This window comes from Zasmidium cellare (genome assembly GCF_010093935.1).
Source record: "Zasmidium cellare ATCC 36951 unplaced genomic scaffold M409scaffold_33, whole genome shotgun sequence".
In the NCBI taxonomy this organism is placed as follows: domain Eukaryota; kingdom Fungi; phylum Ascomycota; class Dothideomycetes; order Mycosphaerellales; family Mycosphaerellaceae; genus Zasmidium; species Zasmidium cellare.
Genome location: NW_022986977.1, coordinates 363,137 through 378,896, shown reverse-complemented (window position 1 = coordinate 378,896; position 15,760 = coordinate 363,137). Strand labels below are relative to the sequence as shown.

Sequence of the window (15,760 nt, the reverse complement as noted above, 5' to 3'; positions counted from 1 at the left end):
CCACTATCTCCTGTTCATGATCTCACTGTGCACAGGAGCTCCATCCCTGTAGGGCAAACAGAAGTCGGCCCCCAAACAACGCCCCTTTCTTGCCTTCATTTTTCATGCGGCATTCTCCGCCATCGCTGAAACGCCATCGCTGTCGAGGAACTGGAAAAAGAAGCAATGCGATAGCGATGCCAGGCAGAAGCAGTATAAACATGGTGGATGGGTGGGTATCGCAAACACTGTGCGCCTTCAAGCCTCCAGCTCGCTCGGGGCGTCAGACAGCTCCGCATCGCTATCACTCGGTATGGACATGACGTCCCTCTCTTTCTTCGCATTCCGCGTGCGCCCCTTCCCGCGAGTAGGCAGCGTCTTCGTCTTCGTTGCCTTGGGTGGTGACTTCTTGGATGCCGCACGAGCTGAACGTTTCCGAGACGCGGCGGTCTTGTCATTCCGGGGCGTCTTCTTCGTGGCAGCTGGGACTGGCACGGGGTCACTTGTTAGAGGTGTCGATGTGAGCTCTTCGTTCTCCTTGTTCGCCTCGGGCTCTTCGTCGACGTCGGATGCCTGTTCCTCCTGCTCTGCTTCCTCCTGCTCCTCCTCCTCGACCTCCTCGACTTCACTCCCGCTATCAGCCATGCCCGCGTAGCTCTTCGCATTCGAATTCCGCGAGCTCTTTCTACGTTCTGACGACGGGACTGCATCACCCGCCCGCTTCTTGGGTGTCTTGCCTGCCTTTGCGACTTTGGGCTGCTTTGGTGGTTTGCGTGCCTTCTCAATCTTTGGGGTCTTTGCCGTCGATGTTCTGGCCTTCTTTGCTGGTTTAGACGCATCATCAACGTGTCTGCGCTTCTTCGTTCGCATCCTGTCCTTCACCATCCCCTCGAGGGCGTCGACAAATTCTTCGGGGAGGAATTGTTTCTCTGAGATTTCCTGGGCCATAGCGTGACTTGGCATGGCTGCGAAAATTCCAGCTGGTAACTTGGGTTTGGCGGGGAGAATCTGTAGTGACCATCCTTTGAACTCTGCGAAGTATCGCATGACGGCTTCAATCAGATCAGAGAGGATGTACAGATTCTCACTCTTATCGGGGTCGATGCCATCCTGGACACTCTTCAGTTTCTGCACAACGCTGTACAGTACCGGCAGGTTCTTCTCAGTCGCTACAATCTTCAAGTAGAAGACGGTATAGTCCACAAAATCTTCCAGATCATCAGGTGCAAAGTCCTGGTGGTGAGCCAGCAGGCTTATGTAGTGAGAAAGCACACCCTCAAAGTTCTGGTCGCCGGCGCTGGCGTATGCGCTTGCTCGCGATTTCAAGAACGTGACAGTCCTTTCCTTGGTATCCCTGATCGGCTCGAAGGCGTAGAGGAACATCAACCCGTAGAAGCGTCGGGGCAGCTTGCCCAAGCTGAGGTACTTCTTGAGAGTGACATTGAATGCCGCACGTACCGGCGATAGCGGGTCTTGCACAATCTTTGTCAACCGATTGAAGTCTCGTGGCGAGAAGTGTTTCTCCAGAACTCTGCTGCAGCACAACTTCAAGATGAGCTTTGCTGCGGCCAGACGCAGGTGCGATCGGTAATGTTTTGGCGTGGCGTTGTCTGCCTTGGAGAGTTCTCCATCCCGCTCAATGAGAGTATTGAGAAGCTTGAACACACGCGATGACAGTTCCTTGACCTGCTCGCTCGACTCGTGCGTCTCCAGGTCTTTCACATGCCCTCTCAAGGAGTTGACCACGATTTTCAGAGCCCACAACTTCGCGCTGAGGCCGTCATCAAGTTCGTCTGCCCAGCCTGAGTCCAAGTCCTCTACATCATCACTGGGCGATGCCAGTACCTGGGTCGCTATTTCTGTAATCGAATCGTCCAGATCCTCGGTCTCGTCGCTGGCCAGCAGCCTCAGTTGCGACAGAGAAGCCAACTGTGCCAGAACACCATTCTGCTCCAGTTTGAAGTTCTTTACGCATTTCGTGATATCCTTGATGTACATGTTTTTCTTCTGCGCAGAGGAGATGATCACCGTCACTGCATGCTTCGCCGCCCTGGGAGGTGCTCCATACAAGGCAAAGTTAACCATGGCTTTGTAGAAGTCTCTCTCCTTGCCAAGCTCTTCCGGGAAATGTCGAGCAAATCCGGCGCATGCTTTCAGGGAGTCGACAGCACTGGGATCGTTCGTGGTGGTAGCACTGGGTGCCTGCTTCTTCAAGGACTCGCACAGTTCCTGGATATGGACTTTGAACACCTCAGGTGTTCTCGCGGCTATTTCCTTTAATATCTGATGCGCAGCTTGTCCAAGACCTTTGTCGTCCGTTCGTGAGATCTCCATGATAGCTGGAACATGACTGCGGTTATAGACCAGGACCGATGCTGATCGCAAGAAAGGCACAAAGGTAGGGAGGCAATCCGGAGCACCCCCCTGCGGCTGCTCTAGTCGCTTGGTTAGTTCTTTGATCGCATTGGTGACCTTCTTGTAATCGCTTTCAGGCGACAAGCAGAACCGGGCCAGGGAGAAATTACGACGATCGTAGTGATTAGCGAAGACTTCGAGTTGCTTCGCAGATTCCGCAGCATCGGGGAAGATGGCTCCAATGGCTTTGGTGAGCTTCGCGACCTGAGCCTTAGCCTCTTTATCGCCACCCTTGCCTCCTTTGAGCTTTTCGGCATTGTCAAGCAGCATAGTCATGTACTTCGCCATTCCAGGTTGCTTTTGCTGCAGGGAGAAGAAGACGGGCTTCGCCTTTTCCCCGAGGTCGCGCACCAGAGTGAGAATCCGCTCTGCTCGGAGCGTATCAGGGTCGTATGACTTCTCCTCCAAGACTTGGCTATCAGCAATTCGTTGAGAGTCACCATTGCTCGGCTTGGGCCTCGGTGGGAAAGATATCGGCAGAAGGGACTCCCACATAACACGCTGAAGCAGCGCATTGAGCTCTTTGTCGTTCACGTACATGACCTCAAGAATCTTCGACGGAATTTCACCGAACAGCTCCCTAATCCGCTCGCTGCCTTCAGTAATGGCTGCCGCGGCTACACCCCAAATACGGCCCAGCAGTTCTATGGCCCTGGTCCTGACAGCAGGTTTCTGGTCACGAATGCGCTCCACGAGGATGAAGAGGATTGAGCCTTCAACCTTGACGCCTCCAAAGCCGCCAAGCTTCTGCGATATTGAGTGGAAGGCAAACTCTGAGATTCCGTCAATCGCGCTAATGCGGACCTTCTCGTCGTGGTCCTGTAACGAATCCGCGAAGCATTTCAAGAGAGTCGTCTCTTGGTCATGCTGAAGCCCCTTCCCACCGCCACCTGTGAGGATGATTCGGGCAACAGCTGTAGCCCAGGCACTTCGGATCGTGGCCGACTTGTCTCGGAATCGCTCGAAAAAGGCCTGATACCCTGAAGGATATGCCGAAGAGAACGAGTAGGGTGCGGCTGGAGTAAGAAGAACACTGTTCAGGTCAGGTGGGCCGTATGTGTCCAGGCTCTGGGGTGGGTAAGCAGCGGGTTCAAGGGGGGTGAGTGGTGGTGGTCCAGCGGCACCGATGCCGGCAATCATGTCGCCAATCGTTTGTACAGCCATCAGCCGTAAAGGAAGATTCTCAGCTCCAAGCTCGACTTCAATCTGAGGTATGACATTGCGAATCACTTCTGGACATGACCTCCACAGTTCCCGCAGTAGATTGTGTGCTTTGGAAACTTCACCCAAGTCTGATTCCGATGGTGGTGTTATTAGACCGTTGTCAGACTCGTCATCGCTCTCATCATGCGTCCGCTTCTTGCCTTTCGACTTGCTAGGCTTGGTCGTCGATGTTGTTTCAGTTGCATCGATGAGGACAGCGTTGAAGTACTGGCCAATCTGGCGTACCATCTTGTCAGAGCAGGTGTTGCAGACAGAACGTGCCATGTTGTAAGCTGGGGATACATCTCGTGGAAGTGGAGTCTGAGTATCGCCCTTCTTCTTCGCCAGCACACTTGGGTCAGCGCGCAGGAATTGCGCGAGCAGTATGTCGATGACGCCCGGTGGCAAAGTTGGTGACTCGTCGACCAATGCACAAAGCATCCCTGTCATGTTGTATTCGACATTCTTGGAGATCTGGTCTACATCGCCTCCTCGTATGTTTCCCGACACGACGTCAAAGCAATTCGTGAACAGATTGAGGATCAGGGTGTCTGCTCCAGGTGCGTCGCAAAGCAGCAGGATACTCTTGACAGTCACGAGCGACGCAAGTGCCGTAAGATGCTGTGTATTGTAGGGGTCGTTCGGGCTGCCCAGTGCGGGGATGATGGTCGAGACGAACAAATTGAAGATGTCCTTGAGTTGGCTGGGCTTGTACGGCGCATCCGGTGCCAATATCCTGAACATCTCAATGATACATAGCACTGTCCATGCCTTGACACCACTGTCCTTGTGTCCGAGCAGTAGAGGGCTGGACAGCTCCTGCGCCTTGGGTACCGTCGAGTTGCGATGCGCATCTTCCTGCTGGATTGTCTGCAGCTCTTCGTACAGTGTCCTCAGGCGGCGCAAGAGGTCGGCGACAGGTATAGGCTTGCCCGCGCGCCACGTCAAAGGCTCATCGAACTCCAACTCATGTGCGCCATCCACGTCCATCTCATCCTGCTGCTCCTCCACCTCCTTCACTTCCTGCGGCGGGCTCGACTCGCGGTTTCTGCGTGCGCGCGGCATTATCGGGATTCGCTCACAGGTGTTCGCCGGAAGGAGCGCGCATGCTTTATTACGGTTTTCGAATCAAAGCGGGCGGGTAGAAAGGTGTAGACTGGGCGAGTGACGGCGATTTGTTTGCGAGTGGGGAGTGGTGGAAGCGAACGAGGTGAAGTCGACGCGTGCGCGGGTGCTCTGATCGCGCTTCCCAAACTCAAAACGGGCTCGGACCATGTACCACATTCACTCACCTACGTAAATGCATCCTTCCATTTACAGCAAGAGGCAAGGTTTACTGCAACAAAATTGGAACTGATCTTAACGGACTCGGTATGGCTTATTTGTACCTTTTCCGAGTAAAGGAATGCCTGAGACCATGATCAGGCCATCGAGCGAAACGCCTTCCATCACATGCGTACATTCGCATTGCTTCGTGAAGATTGGGTATTTGGCTATAGGTACACATATCCATCCATCGCATCACTCAAACGCCCGCTAAATTGCCACACAAAGCACGAGTGCTCAAGTCGGAATATCAATCTCCACACTCGTCCACTGCCCAGCGACGAGATCTCTCGTGTATTCGCTCACGTCACTCCCATTCGTCTGATAGAAAACAACCAGATTGTTCCCACCGCTCGTGTTGGGGATCGCGGAGACTGACAGATGCGTGCCGGGTAAGCCAGGTTCGCCTTGCACGGTGAAGTTGTCATTGGCGATGATTGTGGAGTTCTCGGCGGCCCAGGTGATGTTGTAGCCTTTGAAGAGCAGCGTTTCGGCATCTTGGGCGTAAAAGAAGTTTGTATAGCCCAGCGAGGTGGACGGATGGACGCCGGGAATGGAGATGGAGGCTGTGATGAGGTGTCAGTCAGTCGTCGGGAAGGAGCCAGCGAATTTCAATCACTCACATTTAACCCACTCGTTTATGGGATGTGCCTCTGTGCTCGTGATATTGGTGTTCGTATCCTTCCAGTAGACCTCTACGGCGTTCTGCTCATTCACCATCATAACGTATGTCACGGTGCTGTATGTACAAATTAGCCAACCATAAGGAAATCGGGTGGGTTTGAGTCGCTTACCCAGGGCCCCAACTGTAGCATCCAACGCCAGCATGTCCATTCTTTTGAGTGAAGTTTGCTTGCTGCTCCCAAGTATCGTCACCGTCTCTCCACCCAAGCTGCTGGAAGGTCGTATTGTCAGATGCATACCACATGTGCATACCAACCTCGTGGCTTTGGTTGGCCTTCGGATCCTCGTTGGGCAGTGGCGTATGGGTGTAGTCGCTATCGCCATAGTCGTTTCCGTACCAGCACGCCTGCATCCCCACGAGATCTGCATCATACACCTTTACATCCATGTCGTTAATCGGGCCATCGACCCAGACATTTGAGCCGTTGCCGTTGCTGCGCTGCCGAATTGTGCTGTTCTGATCGATGTAGAAGACGTGCCACGTGCTGACTCCTTGCGAGACGTAGGATACTGCAGAGAGTGGCGTGCTGTTCTTCGCGTCGCTCGCAACCACGGCCGAGACATCGCCTCCTTGCCAGTCGCCATCTGGACTTAGTTGCTTCCATCGAATCTCGCCCGTGTGATGTTGAAAGTACGTGACGAGGCTGCCTTGGGTACCTTCTTGGAGCTGTCGTGAGAATGACTGCGAAGCCAGCGCAATTCCAGAGCCGTTGAAGGCACCATCTTCAGAGTAATATGCTGGGTCAATCGCACCGCCGATGAGATACTCCGCATTCACTGTTTGATTTTGACTACTGTCGGATGATCCGGAATCATAATCAGCCTCGCCACATAGCACCATGCACGGCTCACTTACGATCCACTGTTCAGTCCTACTCCGAGGCCTACCCCTAAGCCAATGGCTAGAGCCACAATAACGCCAATAGTTATTAGTAACCAGAGCAACGGCAAGCCACATACTCTTCGTCGCACTACTTGAGTTGGTGTTTGTCGGTCAGCGTCAGGGTGCAAGGGAGGTATGGCCACTTCCTTCTCCTCCTCATCCGGCCTATAGGACTCGGGTATGGGCGATGAGATTTCTGTGGGATTTGGTGAGAGTGGGCGGTCTTTGTTCGACAATCTGTGTTGCATCGGCATTCCAGTATCGCCATAATGAGGAATGGGTGCATCCTCCCCATCAAAGTCTCGTAGAGAGTATTGCTGATATGGAGGCGATGCGGTACTTTCACTTTCATTGCCGTCAGTCTTCGAATGGATAGCGGTAGATTGATTGTTTGTGTAGTGTCGATCTCGTCAATCGAGTTATGGACGGTGTGTCACGAGGGTAGGACAACTTACAAATGTTCTGTGAACCGTGGAGTGCCGCTTTCTGAGAACCTGCTGCCCTCAGAAAACCTGGGCGGTGGACTCTCCATCCCAGCTAGGAGAACAGAGCGAACAAATGATTTCTCGTTGACAACTCGTTCGTCACACACGAGAGCGACAAGACGTCGTCACGGAGCAGTGGGTCCAAAAGCATCCGCAAGGCAGGCCGGAGAAATATGGACAAGAGGGAGTGGGTATCCTCAGCCTTTAGAAGGCTCCCTCCTAGCTGCTGTGCAACACGAGACAGCTGTTCAGCTTTCGATCAGTCCACGGGAAATGTGAGCACCGGCTCTTCGCTTCCCATTTTCCATTTAGGAACAGGTACGAAATCCAAACTTCAGCTGTTCTTCCAGACTTACGCCACGCGCGAATGGGAGGGTCGGAAGAGGCTGCAAGGGCCTGTATGGCGCTGATGTGATGGCCGTGACATGCAGCTCCCGGCATGAAGCTTATATGCGAGGTGGGGCCATGTGGTGTGTTGTTGGCGGGCAAAGTGGTGATGGAACGGGAGAGATAGATATCATTGTGCTGCTGAACTGTATGGTAATCAAAGCCAAAAGTCAATCGGGAGGGAAAGCAGATGAAATACTCATCATTCGCGGTACGTTGGCAGTACGCAGAACTCGGCTTGTCAAGCACGGAAACGCCCTACCACGCACAACATGTTAGGCCAACCTTCATTGCCCGTAATGGTCTTCGGCGTAGCTGAGTCCGTTCGAAGCCTGTGCATCCTATAAGCAGCCCGTTCGCTTCTACGCCGTCCAGGAAGATGCTGGCGTGTCGATGTGAGGTACAGGCTCGTCCGGATTAGCGCGACTGGATCCACGATTGGGCCTTCTCTGCGATCGTCGACCATCGTCACAACGTTGACTATTCTGTAGATCCTAGCGCGAGTAGTTTAGTAGGCGTGATAGCGCTTCTTGCGCCCATCGTGTAGACTGCCTTGGGTAATCCGTACAGCTCCCAATCCGCCGGCGCGAGCTGATCGCATAGACTTTGCGGACAAGACTTCCACAGTTGACGCTTCGGTACACGATTGTCGCAGAGCCGGCCTTCATAGCTTGGGTCTTGATGCATCTGCAAGAAAGTACATTGAGGGTGAGGGTGGTTGTTGAAAAGATGGTAGGTGGTGAGAAAGAGGAGGAAGAATCGCATGATCCAGCCATTCTCTCGGCCGAAGGTTTCGCCGACCCGAACAACGAGACGTCTTGCTTTCGCCCTCGCTCCTATCCCAACTCTGTCCCTTAGCAGACTCTACTGTATAATCCGTGTGCCTCGTTGGTATACTACCAAAGATGCATATATCTCTTACCCTCTTCGCCTGCATGTTTGGCGGCGAGATTCGAGTGCGTTCTCGTCGACGACTCCTTACAGATATCATATTCCGGAATTGCTTGCTGATGGCTTCGCCGTGCTAACGACACACTCCGGTTACAGATCACTTGTGGAGGCCCAGGTCCACGACTAGCTGACTGGCATGAGAACAGCTGAGACTTGAAGATCTCCGCCACTCGAGGCATCAGTAATTGTTCGTATCTGGATTGTGATGGCAGAGTTGTTGACTTGTTCCAGGAACTACGACTAGGGTGCTTTTTCAGGTTGTGAATCCCGCATCACGTACACCTATCTTAATCACCGTTAGATCCCTTAGCGGACAGAACAAGGGGCTGAAACTAACGCGGCAAGGCATCGAAGTCGTCGCCGTATGCCAGTCCAAACGCAGAAACGTTTATGAGCGTCACCGTGCGGCGCAATGGTATATTCCCTGGACTCATCCCTCGCACAGCCATGACAACATCTCGCACCGTGATGTTTAGATGGATGAACAAAGGCTTGTATGCGAAGACAAGTCTTTGAGGATGCACGGTTGTTTAACGCAGAGATGACGGTGCAATCGCTTTTTTATTTTGCTAAAAGGCACACGGGTGCCTTGATATCTCAACACTTAATACTTCCTCGTCAACCCGTCCATCTTCTTTCACGAACTTCCCTACTTGCAACTCCATGCTAGATAAAACAGTCTACACGAAAATGACTTCCCTCAAACGCATGACCATTCTTGGTTTTGCTTTCGCAAACTCACTCACCACTACATACGCCGCGCCTCGTAGCCACTGCAGCGAGGACACTTTGGTCGTGGATACCACTTCTGGAAAGTTTCGACCCCTTCTCGATCCAGTCTACCCGGATGTAGCCCAATATCTGGGCATACCATTCGCTGCACCACCTTTGGACGACCTCCGATTTGCAGCCCCCACATCACCGACCAAGCGCATCGGTATCAGCAACGCAACGAAATATTCTGCTGCTTGCTACCAGTTCATACCTCCCACGCAAAACGAGTTCGATGTTTACGAGCCTGGCTACGACTATAATGGAACCCAGAGCGAGGATTGTCTCACGCTCAATATAGCTGGTCCACCAAGCAACAAGTCATTCGAACCCTTGCCGGTCCTGATCTTTCTATATGGAGGCGGATTCGCACAAGGCGCGTCGAACGTCACATTTCAGAAGCCACCTGGTTGGGTCCAAGCCAAGCAGAACCTGATCATCGTCAACATACAATACGTAGGTGATGTCGTACGAACATATTCGGTATCGCTAGGATAAGCTGACAGCAACTTGTCGCAGAGGCTGGAGATATTTGGCTTTCCGAATAGTGCCGGACTTGAAGAGCAGAACCTTGGCCTGAGAGACATTCGTTTCGCGATTGAATGGGTTAGTGATAATGTAGCAGCTTTTGGCGGAGATCCAGCTCGGATGGCTCTATGGGGTCAATCGGCAGGCAGTGTCGCGACTGACATGTACCCATACTCGTCATACGCAGATCCGATCGTCAAGGGAAATATCAGCAGTTCTGGCAGCGTGTTCGCACCACCGTCCTTTCTGTCGTTTGATTTTGCGCAGAAGAACTTCACTTACATTGCCAGTAAGTTTGGGCGCTGATTGCAAGCAAAGAGGCTGTAACTGACATCTATCAGATAAATTGAATTGCTCTGGCGACACACAGCAACTTCTGGCATGCATGCGTACTATACCTGCTTCGGTTCTCAACGACATTGCTCATCAATACGAGGCCAACACGACATTTTTGCCCATTCCAGATCAAACCCTCGTCTTCGCGAACTACACGCAGCAATTACTTCAGGGCAAAATTGCCAATTTGGTGAGAATCGAGACGATGGTATGGCTCACCGTATTGCGCTGATAAATCTCTCAGACAGCCATTATTGGTACAAACCGCAACGAAGGCGAACGACAGCTTGACAGGAATTTAGACCCTAACGGGCCAAATCGAACGCAAGCCGAACAATACACCATTGAGAATTTCGTATGCCCGGCTGCGATTGAAGCCAAGTCGAGACACGCGATTGGTCTCCCTACATATCGCTACGAGTACATTGGCAACTTCACGAATCTTTCGCCATTGTCATGGATGGGCGCTTGTACGTCTGCTGCTGAATCAAGTCGAGTCCACAACTGTATATGCTGACCAGGATGCTTGCTCCGTTTGGCAGATCACGGCTCTCATATTCTCATGCTGTTCGGAACATCCGGGAGCAAAGAGGGACACCCTTTGACGGGAATGTCGACGCCGTTTCAATTGGGCCTCGCCAGCTACATGCAAGATATGTGGCGTGCATTTGCGTATGATCCAACTTCGCTAGTCGCATACGGATGGCCTCTAAACATCGATGGCTCCGGCAATGCGACGAACGCTGTGAAGCTCTTTCCGGGGGAGAACGGTGGGTTTTCTAGCATTGAATCTGGCGCTGCTGGGGAGCAATCTTGTTCTGAGCTAAACGCTTAGCGTAGACCAGAGTCACCCTTTAGCATGTACTACGTTTTGAACCTGTGCTTTGAACAATGGCTACCTGTCTTACCTACAGCATTTGCCGCTTTAATGGATCTTCGAAGGGGGGTTTGAGCATGGCAATCCGGCTTGTCGAAAACGAGATCGAGTTGAACTTCTCGAGGGCCTGAGTTCTTAGGAGCAATGTGTTATGACTGCTTTCATGTCGCCCGAAGAACAGCATGCCTTTGTATTGATCGCCACGAGATCTGAAGCACTCACAAGGTGAAGTCTGGCAGGCCGGTTAAACGTTCTGCCTTGTCTCACGTGCTCTGGCGTTTCGAGGAAACTCTAAACTTAGTTTCTTCTGCGTTTCGACTCGCGGTCCATCTCCGCTCAAGGAGCAAGACATGAGATGAGAAGAGTCGTCGTCACCGGCCTGGGAGCCATCACACCTCTCGCCGCCGGCATCAAGCAGACATGGCGGCGATTGATCGACTCGGGAAGCGGCATCGAGTCAACTTCCTCCAAAGGCCCCCAATTCGACACACTCCCTAGCCGCGTTGCTGGCCTGGTTCCGCTGGGAAGCCGCGAACAGGGACGATGGCAGGCGAAAGACTGGCTGCCCGCGAGCGAGGAGAGACAGATGGCCGTATTCGCTCAGTACGCAATCGCTGCTGCTCAAGAAGCGTTGGAAGATGCCGGGTGGCATCCGACCAAGCAAGACGATCTGGAGGCTACGGGTGTGACTATTGGTTCAGGTATCGGCAATCTGGATGAAGCCTACAGTACTTCGGTTGCGTTCCATGAGTCTGGGTATCGAAAGGTTTCGCCTCTGTTCGTCCCCAGGCTGCTCATTAACTTGGCTGCTGGTCATGTTTCGATCAAGTATGGGTTCAAAGGCCCCAATCATGCCGCTACGACTGCTTGTACTACGGGACTGCATGCTGTTGGTGATGCTTCAAGGCTGATTCAATTTGGAGACGCCGATGTGATGGTTGCTGGAGGAGCCGAATCGTGCATTCATCCCTTGGCAATCGCCGGCTTTGCGAGAGCTCGCAGCCTGGCTACAGAGTGGAATGATAATCCAACAGCAGCCTCGAGACCTTTTGACCGGGATCGGGCTGGTTTTGTGATTGGAGAAGGGGCTGGAGTGGTTGTTCTTGAGGTTGGCTCCAGAACCAAGCATCTCGACGGACCATGGCTAATGATGTCCAGGAACTCGAACATGCCAGATCCCGCAACGCGAATATCTATGCAGAAATCAAAGGCTACGGACTATCTTCAGATGCCTACCACATGACGGCTCCACAGGAAGATGGCTCTGGGGCATACTTGGCGATGAGACAAGCATTGAAGCATGCTCAGATCAAGCCGTCCCAGATTGACTATGTGAACGCTCATGCAACCTCCACACGCCTTGGGGATGCTGCCGAGAACCGTGCGATCAAGAGACTTCTGCTTGGCCAAGATGTCAAAGAGGATGCCTCTCAAATTAACATGAGCAGCACAAAAGGAGCCATTGGCCATTTGTTAGGCGCGGCTGGAGCGGTTGAAGCTATATTCACAATTCTCGCCGTCAATCACGTACGAAGAACCCACCAATATGCGACTGCTTACTCGATACTAACTCGCGAACAGAACGTTCTTCCGCCGACTTTGAATCTCGAAAACGCTGGAGACCCACCCGAAGATTTCGACTGCAATTACGTACCAAATACCGCTCAGGAACACAGTGTCAATGCCGCTCTGACGAACAGCTTTGGCTTTGGTGGCACAAATGCAAGCCTCTGTGTGGCCAAATACCACAACTGATGCGAGGACAAGAGAAACATGCTCACATCGATATCTCTTATCAGCTTGACCGCAGCAATACCCCGCCATGTTGCAGCTGGATGGACCTGGACCCCACTGGAGCAGTGCTGGCGAGACATCGAGATCCGCAGTGACATGGCAGCTCTTTGACTACATGCCGTGAAGAAAACATTTCTTCCCTCACCTCCAACAAGACTGTTGAGTGAGGCGTGGCAAGTATGGAGGGTGATGCAGAACGGCAGCCGTTCGTGGCTCGCATGAAGAAGAGAGCCGGTCAATACCACGAAAGAATCCCATGGATACGACGACTCCCAGGCCCTGCTATCGCCATCATACTCCTCCTCATCGTCGTTCAAATCGTAGTATGGATAGCAGTCGGCATCACCCTCCACTTCCACACGGCCCTCGTATCAACCGCCGTCCTCTCCTACACCCTCGGCCTCCGCCATGCCTTGGACGCAGACCACATCTCAGCAATCGACCTCATGACCCGGCGGCTCATCGCTTCAGGCCAACGCCCCGTCACCGTCGGCACCTTCTTCTCCCTCGGCCACTCCACCATCGTAATCATCACCTCCATCGTCGTCGCCGCCAGCTCCGCCGCCATCCAAGACCGCTTCGGCTCCTTCTCCGACGTAGGCGGCATCATAGGCTCCTCCGTCTCCTCCGCCTTCCTCATCATCCTCGGCCTCATGAACGGCTGGATCCTCCACAAACTCCACCAACAACTCCAAAAAGCCATCGCGGCCCCCATCGGCGCCGAACAATCCCTCGACTTCACCTTCGAAGGCGCCGGCTGCATGACCCTCCTCCTCAAACGCACCTTCAAACTCGTCGACCGCCCCTGGAAAATGTACCCCTTGGGCGTGCTCTTCGGCCTAGGCTTCGACACCTCCTCCGAAGTCGCCCTGCTCGGGATCTCCTCCATCCAAGCCGCCAAGGGCACCTCCATCTGGCTCATCCTCATCTTCCCCATCCTCTTCACCGCCGGCATGTGCCTCCTCGACACCTTCGACGGCGCCGCCATGATGAGCCTGTACACCTCCGCGCGCCTCGCCAAGGACACCATCGCGGTGCTATACTACCAGCTCGTCCTCACAGCCGTCACGGTCGCCGTCGCCATCACCATCGGCGTCCTGCAGCTCCTCACCATGATCCACTCCATCCGCCCGGATCTCTCCGGCCCCTTCTGGGACGGCGTGGACGTGGCGGGCGACAATTACGACATCATCGGCGGGAGCATCTGCGGGAGCTTCGTCGTTTTCGGCGGGTTGTCCGTCCTGCTGTACAAACCTTGGAGACGAAGAATCGACGCGAAGAGAGCCCTCATGACGCTGCACACGGACGAGGATGGTGAGGGCTCCGAACTCGGCCAGGTGGAGGTTTTGGATGATCAGCAGCTGGTCGATACGTCCACCGAGGGAGGCGGTGGTACGACTAGTGGGAAGGACTGGCGCGACGATACCGGCAAACAGGCAGACGTCAAGACGAAAGTGAGATCCGTAGAGGTTGCAGCGGGTGAGAGTTCACAGCGCGGTGGTGGTAGTGGATCGTAAAATGTAAATCATCGTATGATTTTACTTCCAAAAAGACGCATTCGCTGAAGAGGGAGATTTGGATCTCTTTCTTCAAGCTTTGCGTGTCAGTCAGTACATATAGCCTGTCTGATTGATTATTAGATAAGGGGGTTCAGATCAAATCTTATGATCTTCTTAATTCATCCCAAAAAGCGCCAATGCTTGACCGGCGGCGTACTCTCTTCGATTTCCGCCTTCCTGTTCCAACAACGCCAATTTTCCCAAGACATAATCGCACTAACTTTTTGTTTCTCCCCAACATTCCTTTATCCCATCCAATTCCAAAAAACTCTCAGAGGGGAGATTTGAATTCACCAGCGCCAAATCCCGCTATGCCGCTCTTCCCAAATGTCCCAATTTTTGGTATCATAAAAAGTATATCCTCCAAAATGTAAAAATCTAAGTAGCGAGATAGTAAGTTTGATCACTGCCTCGGCGGTGCCTTCATGGCTTCATGGCTGAAGAGTTGCTTCAGCGAGTGATCGGCTTTCTTTTCGCTCTTCGCAGACCCTCGCCTCGATGCTTGAGGGGTGCGTTTGTCGTATGTGATGTCGTTGCCTTCCGCGACTCGAAAGGAGGTGAGGGTGCTTGCACTGCTCTTGAGGCTCGAGTCCTTGAGGAGTTGGGTCGTGGGGCTGATCGAAGGGCTTTGGTGGTTGGTGGTGGTGTCGTAAGGTAGGACGAGATCGATCGATTTCGTACTGCAGTTTGTGGCACTGAAGGGGTTGTGTCGAGGTGGGAGGGGTCGGTATGAGGCATTGGAAGCGACAGTGCCGTACGAGGAGCTTGGTGAGTGTACTAGCGAGGGTATGTTGCTGCTGTCTGTGGCCGTCGAGGCGCGGGTGGTACGTGGTCGACGGGTACCGCTGGCGTAGTTTGCGGAAGAGAAGTCGGCGTAGAACTGTTCGAGGTAACGAGAGGAGTCGTTGTGGCCCGGCTCTGTTGTGTCGATGGTTTCTTCGGCCAATGAGTTCGAGTCTGACAGCGAAAGGTCTGACATGGCAAGAGACACGGGTCGAAGTACTGTTGGTGACCTTTGTGGAAGGATGTCGTGGTGGTCGAAGTAGGAGGTGGACTGTGACACGATCGAAGGTGACCTCACAGCCTCTATCGACTGGATTGAGGGTGGCCTAGAGACATCTTTCCGACGGCAGCTGTATCACAATGTTAGGGGAAGTACTACGAAGATGTTCTGTGCACATGAACTTACGCTTCCGAGCAGTACAAGATACTCGCACCAGGCGTGAAGATCTGCTTCTCGCAGGTAGCACTGATCAACAGTCAGCCAAGCCCTTCCTCAATATCGCCAAGACCGTGCGACGAGACACGTTGTGTGGACGTACCAGAACTGCAAGAAGCTCGCCATGCCGCTCTCCTCCTCCTCGATATGCTGTGCGTCCTCCTCAGCGGCACCACCGACCTTCTTGCTCCAGCCCGACCCGGACTTGGAGTGCGAGTGGTGGTGTTGGCCATGGGATTGGGGGTGTGCGTGATTATAACTCGTGCCTCTTCTCAATGGGGGAGCCTTGGACGGCCTGGCATGCGGCGGCAGCAGTTTGCGGCCCTGGGACTGGGTCCGGGCATGCTGGGGGCGGTCGGGCAT

General features: G+C 53.4%; 6 protein-coding genes across 6 annotated transcripts; 3 read left to right on the top strand and 3 right to left on the bottom strand.

Annotated features, from left to right (window-relative positions):
* Positions 1-237: 237 nt before the first annotated feature.
* Positions 238-4,662, bottom strand: M409DRAFT_57988 (uncharacterized protein; the record flags this gene model as incomplete). The annotated part of the gene is made up of 1 exon (XM_033813785.1): positions 238-4,662. The coding sequence occupies one exon, from the start codon at positions 4,660-4,662 to the stop codon at positions 238-240; it is 4,425 nt and encodes a 1,474-aa protein (XP_033663838.1).
* A 498-nt stretch (positions 4,663-5,160) lies between these two features.
* On the bottom strand, positions 5,161-7,022 carry M409DRAFT_68896 (uncharacterized protein; the record flags this gene model as incomplete). Its single annotated transcript, XM_033818035.1, has 5 exons — positions 5,161-5,489; positions 5,547-5,662; positions 5,718-6,430; positions 6,484-6,829; positions 6,946-7,022. The coding sequence occupies 5 exons, from the start codon at positions 7,020-7,022 to the stop codon at positions 5,161-5,163; spliced, it is 1,581 nt and encodes a 526-aa protein (XP_033663837.1).
* A 1,981-nt stretch (positions 7,023-9,003) lies between these two features.
* M409DRAFT_26800 (uncharacterized protein) lies at positions 9,004-10,783 on the top strand (the record flags this gene model as incomplete). Its single annotated transcript, XM_033808278.1, has 5 exons — positions 9,004-9,540; positions 9,604-9,901; positions 9,954-10,138; positions 10,193-10,418; positions 10,491-10,783. The coding sequence occupies 5 exons, from the start codon at positions 9,004-9,006 to the stop codon at positions 10,781-10,783; spliced, it is 1,539 nt and encodes a 512-aa protein (XP_033663836.1).
* A 397-nt stretch (positions 10,784-11,180) lies between these two features.
* Positions 11,181-12,580, top strand: M409DRAFT_26799 (uncharacterized protein; the record flags this gene model as incomplete). The annotated part of the gene is made up of 3 exons (XM_033808277.1): positions 11,181-11,933; positions 11,984-12,352; positions 12,407-12,580. The coding sequence occupies 3 exons, from the start codon at positions 11,181-11,183 to the stop codon at positions 12,578-12,580; spliced, it is 1,296 nt and encodes a 431-aa protein (XP_033663835.1).
* A 218-nt stretch (positions 12,581-12,798) lies between these two features.
* Positions 12,799-14,077, top strand: M409DRAFT_68887 (uncharacterized protein; the record flags this gene model as incomplete). Its single annotated transcript, XM_033818031.1, has 2 exons — positions 12,799-13,956; positions 14,060-14,077. 2 exons carry the CDS (start codon positions 12,799-12,801, stop codon positions 14,075-14,077), a joined length of 1,176 nt encoding a protein of 391 aa, XP_033663834.1.
* A 504-nt stretch (positions 14,078-14,581) lies between these two features.
* Positions 14,582-15,760, bottom strand: M409DRAFT_26797 (uncharacterized protein; the record flags this gene model as incomplete). The annotated part of the gene is made up of 3 exons (XM_033808276.1): positions 14,582-15,311; positions 15,368-15,427; positions 15,501-15,760. The coding sequence occupies 3 exons, from the start codon at positions 15,758-15,760 to the stop codon at positions 14,582-14,584; spliced, it is 1,050 nt and encodes a 349-aa protein (XP_033663833.1).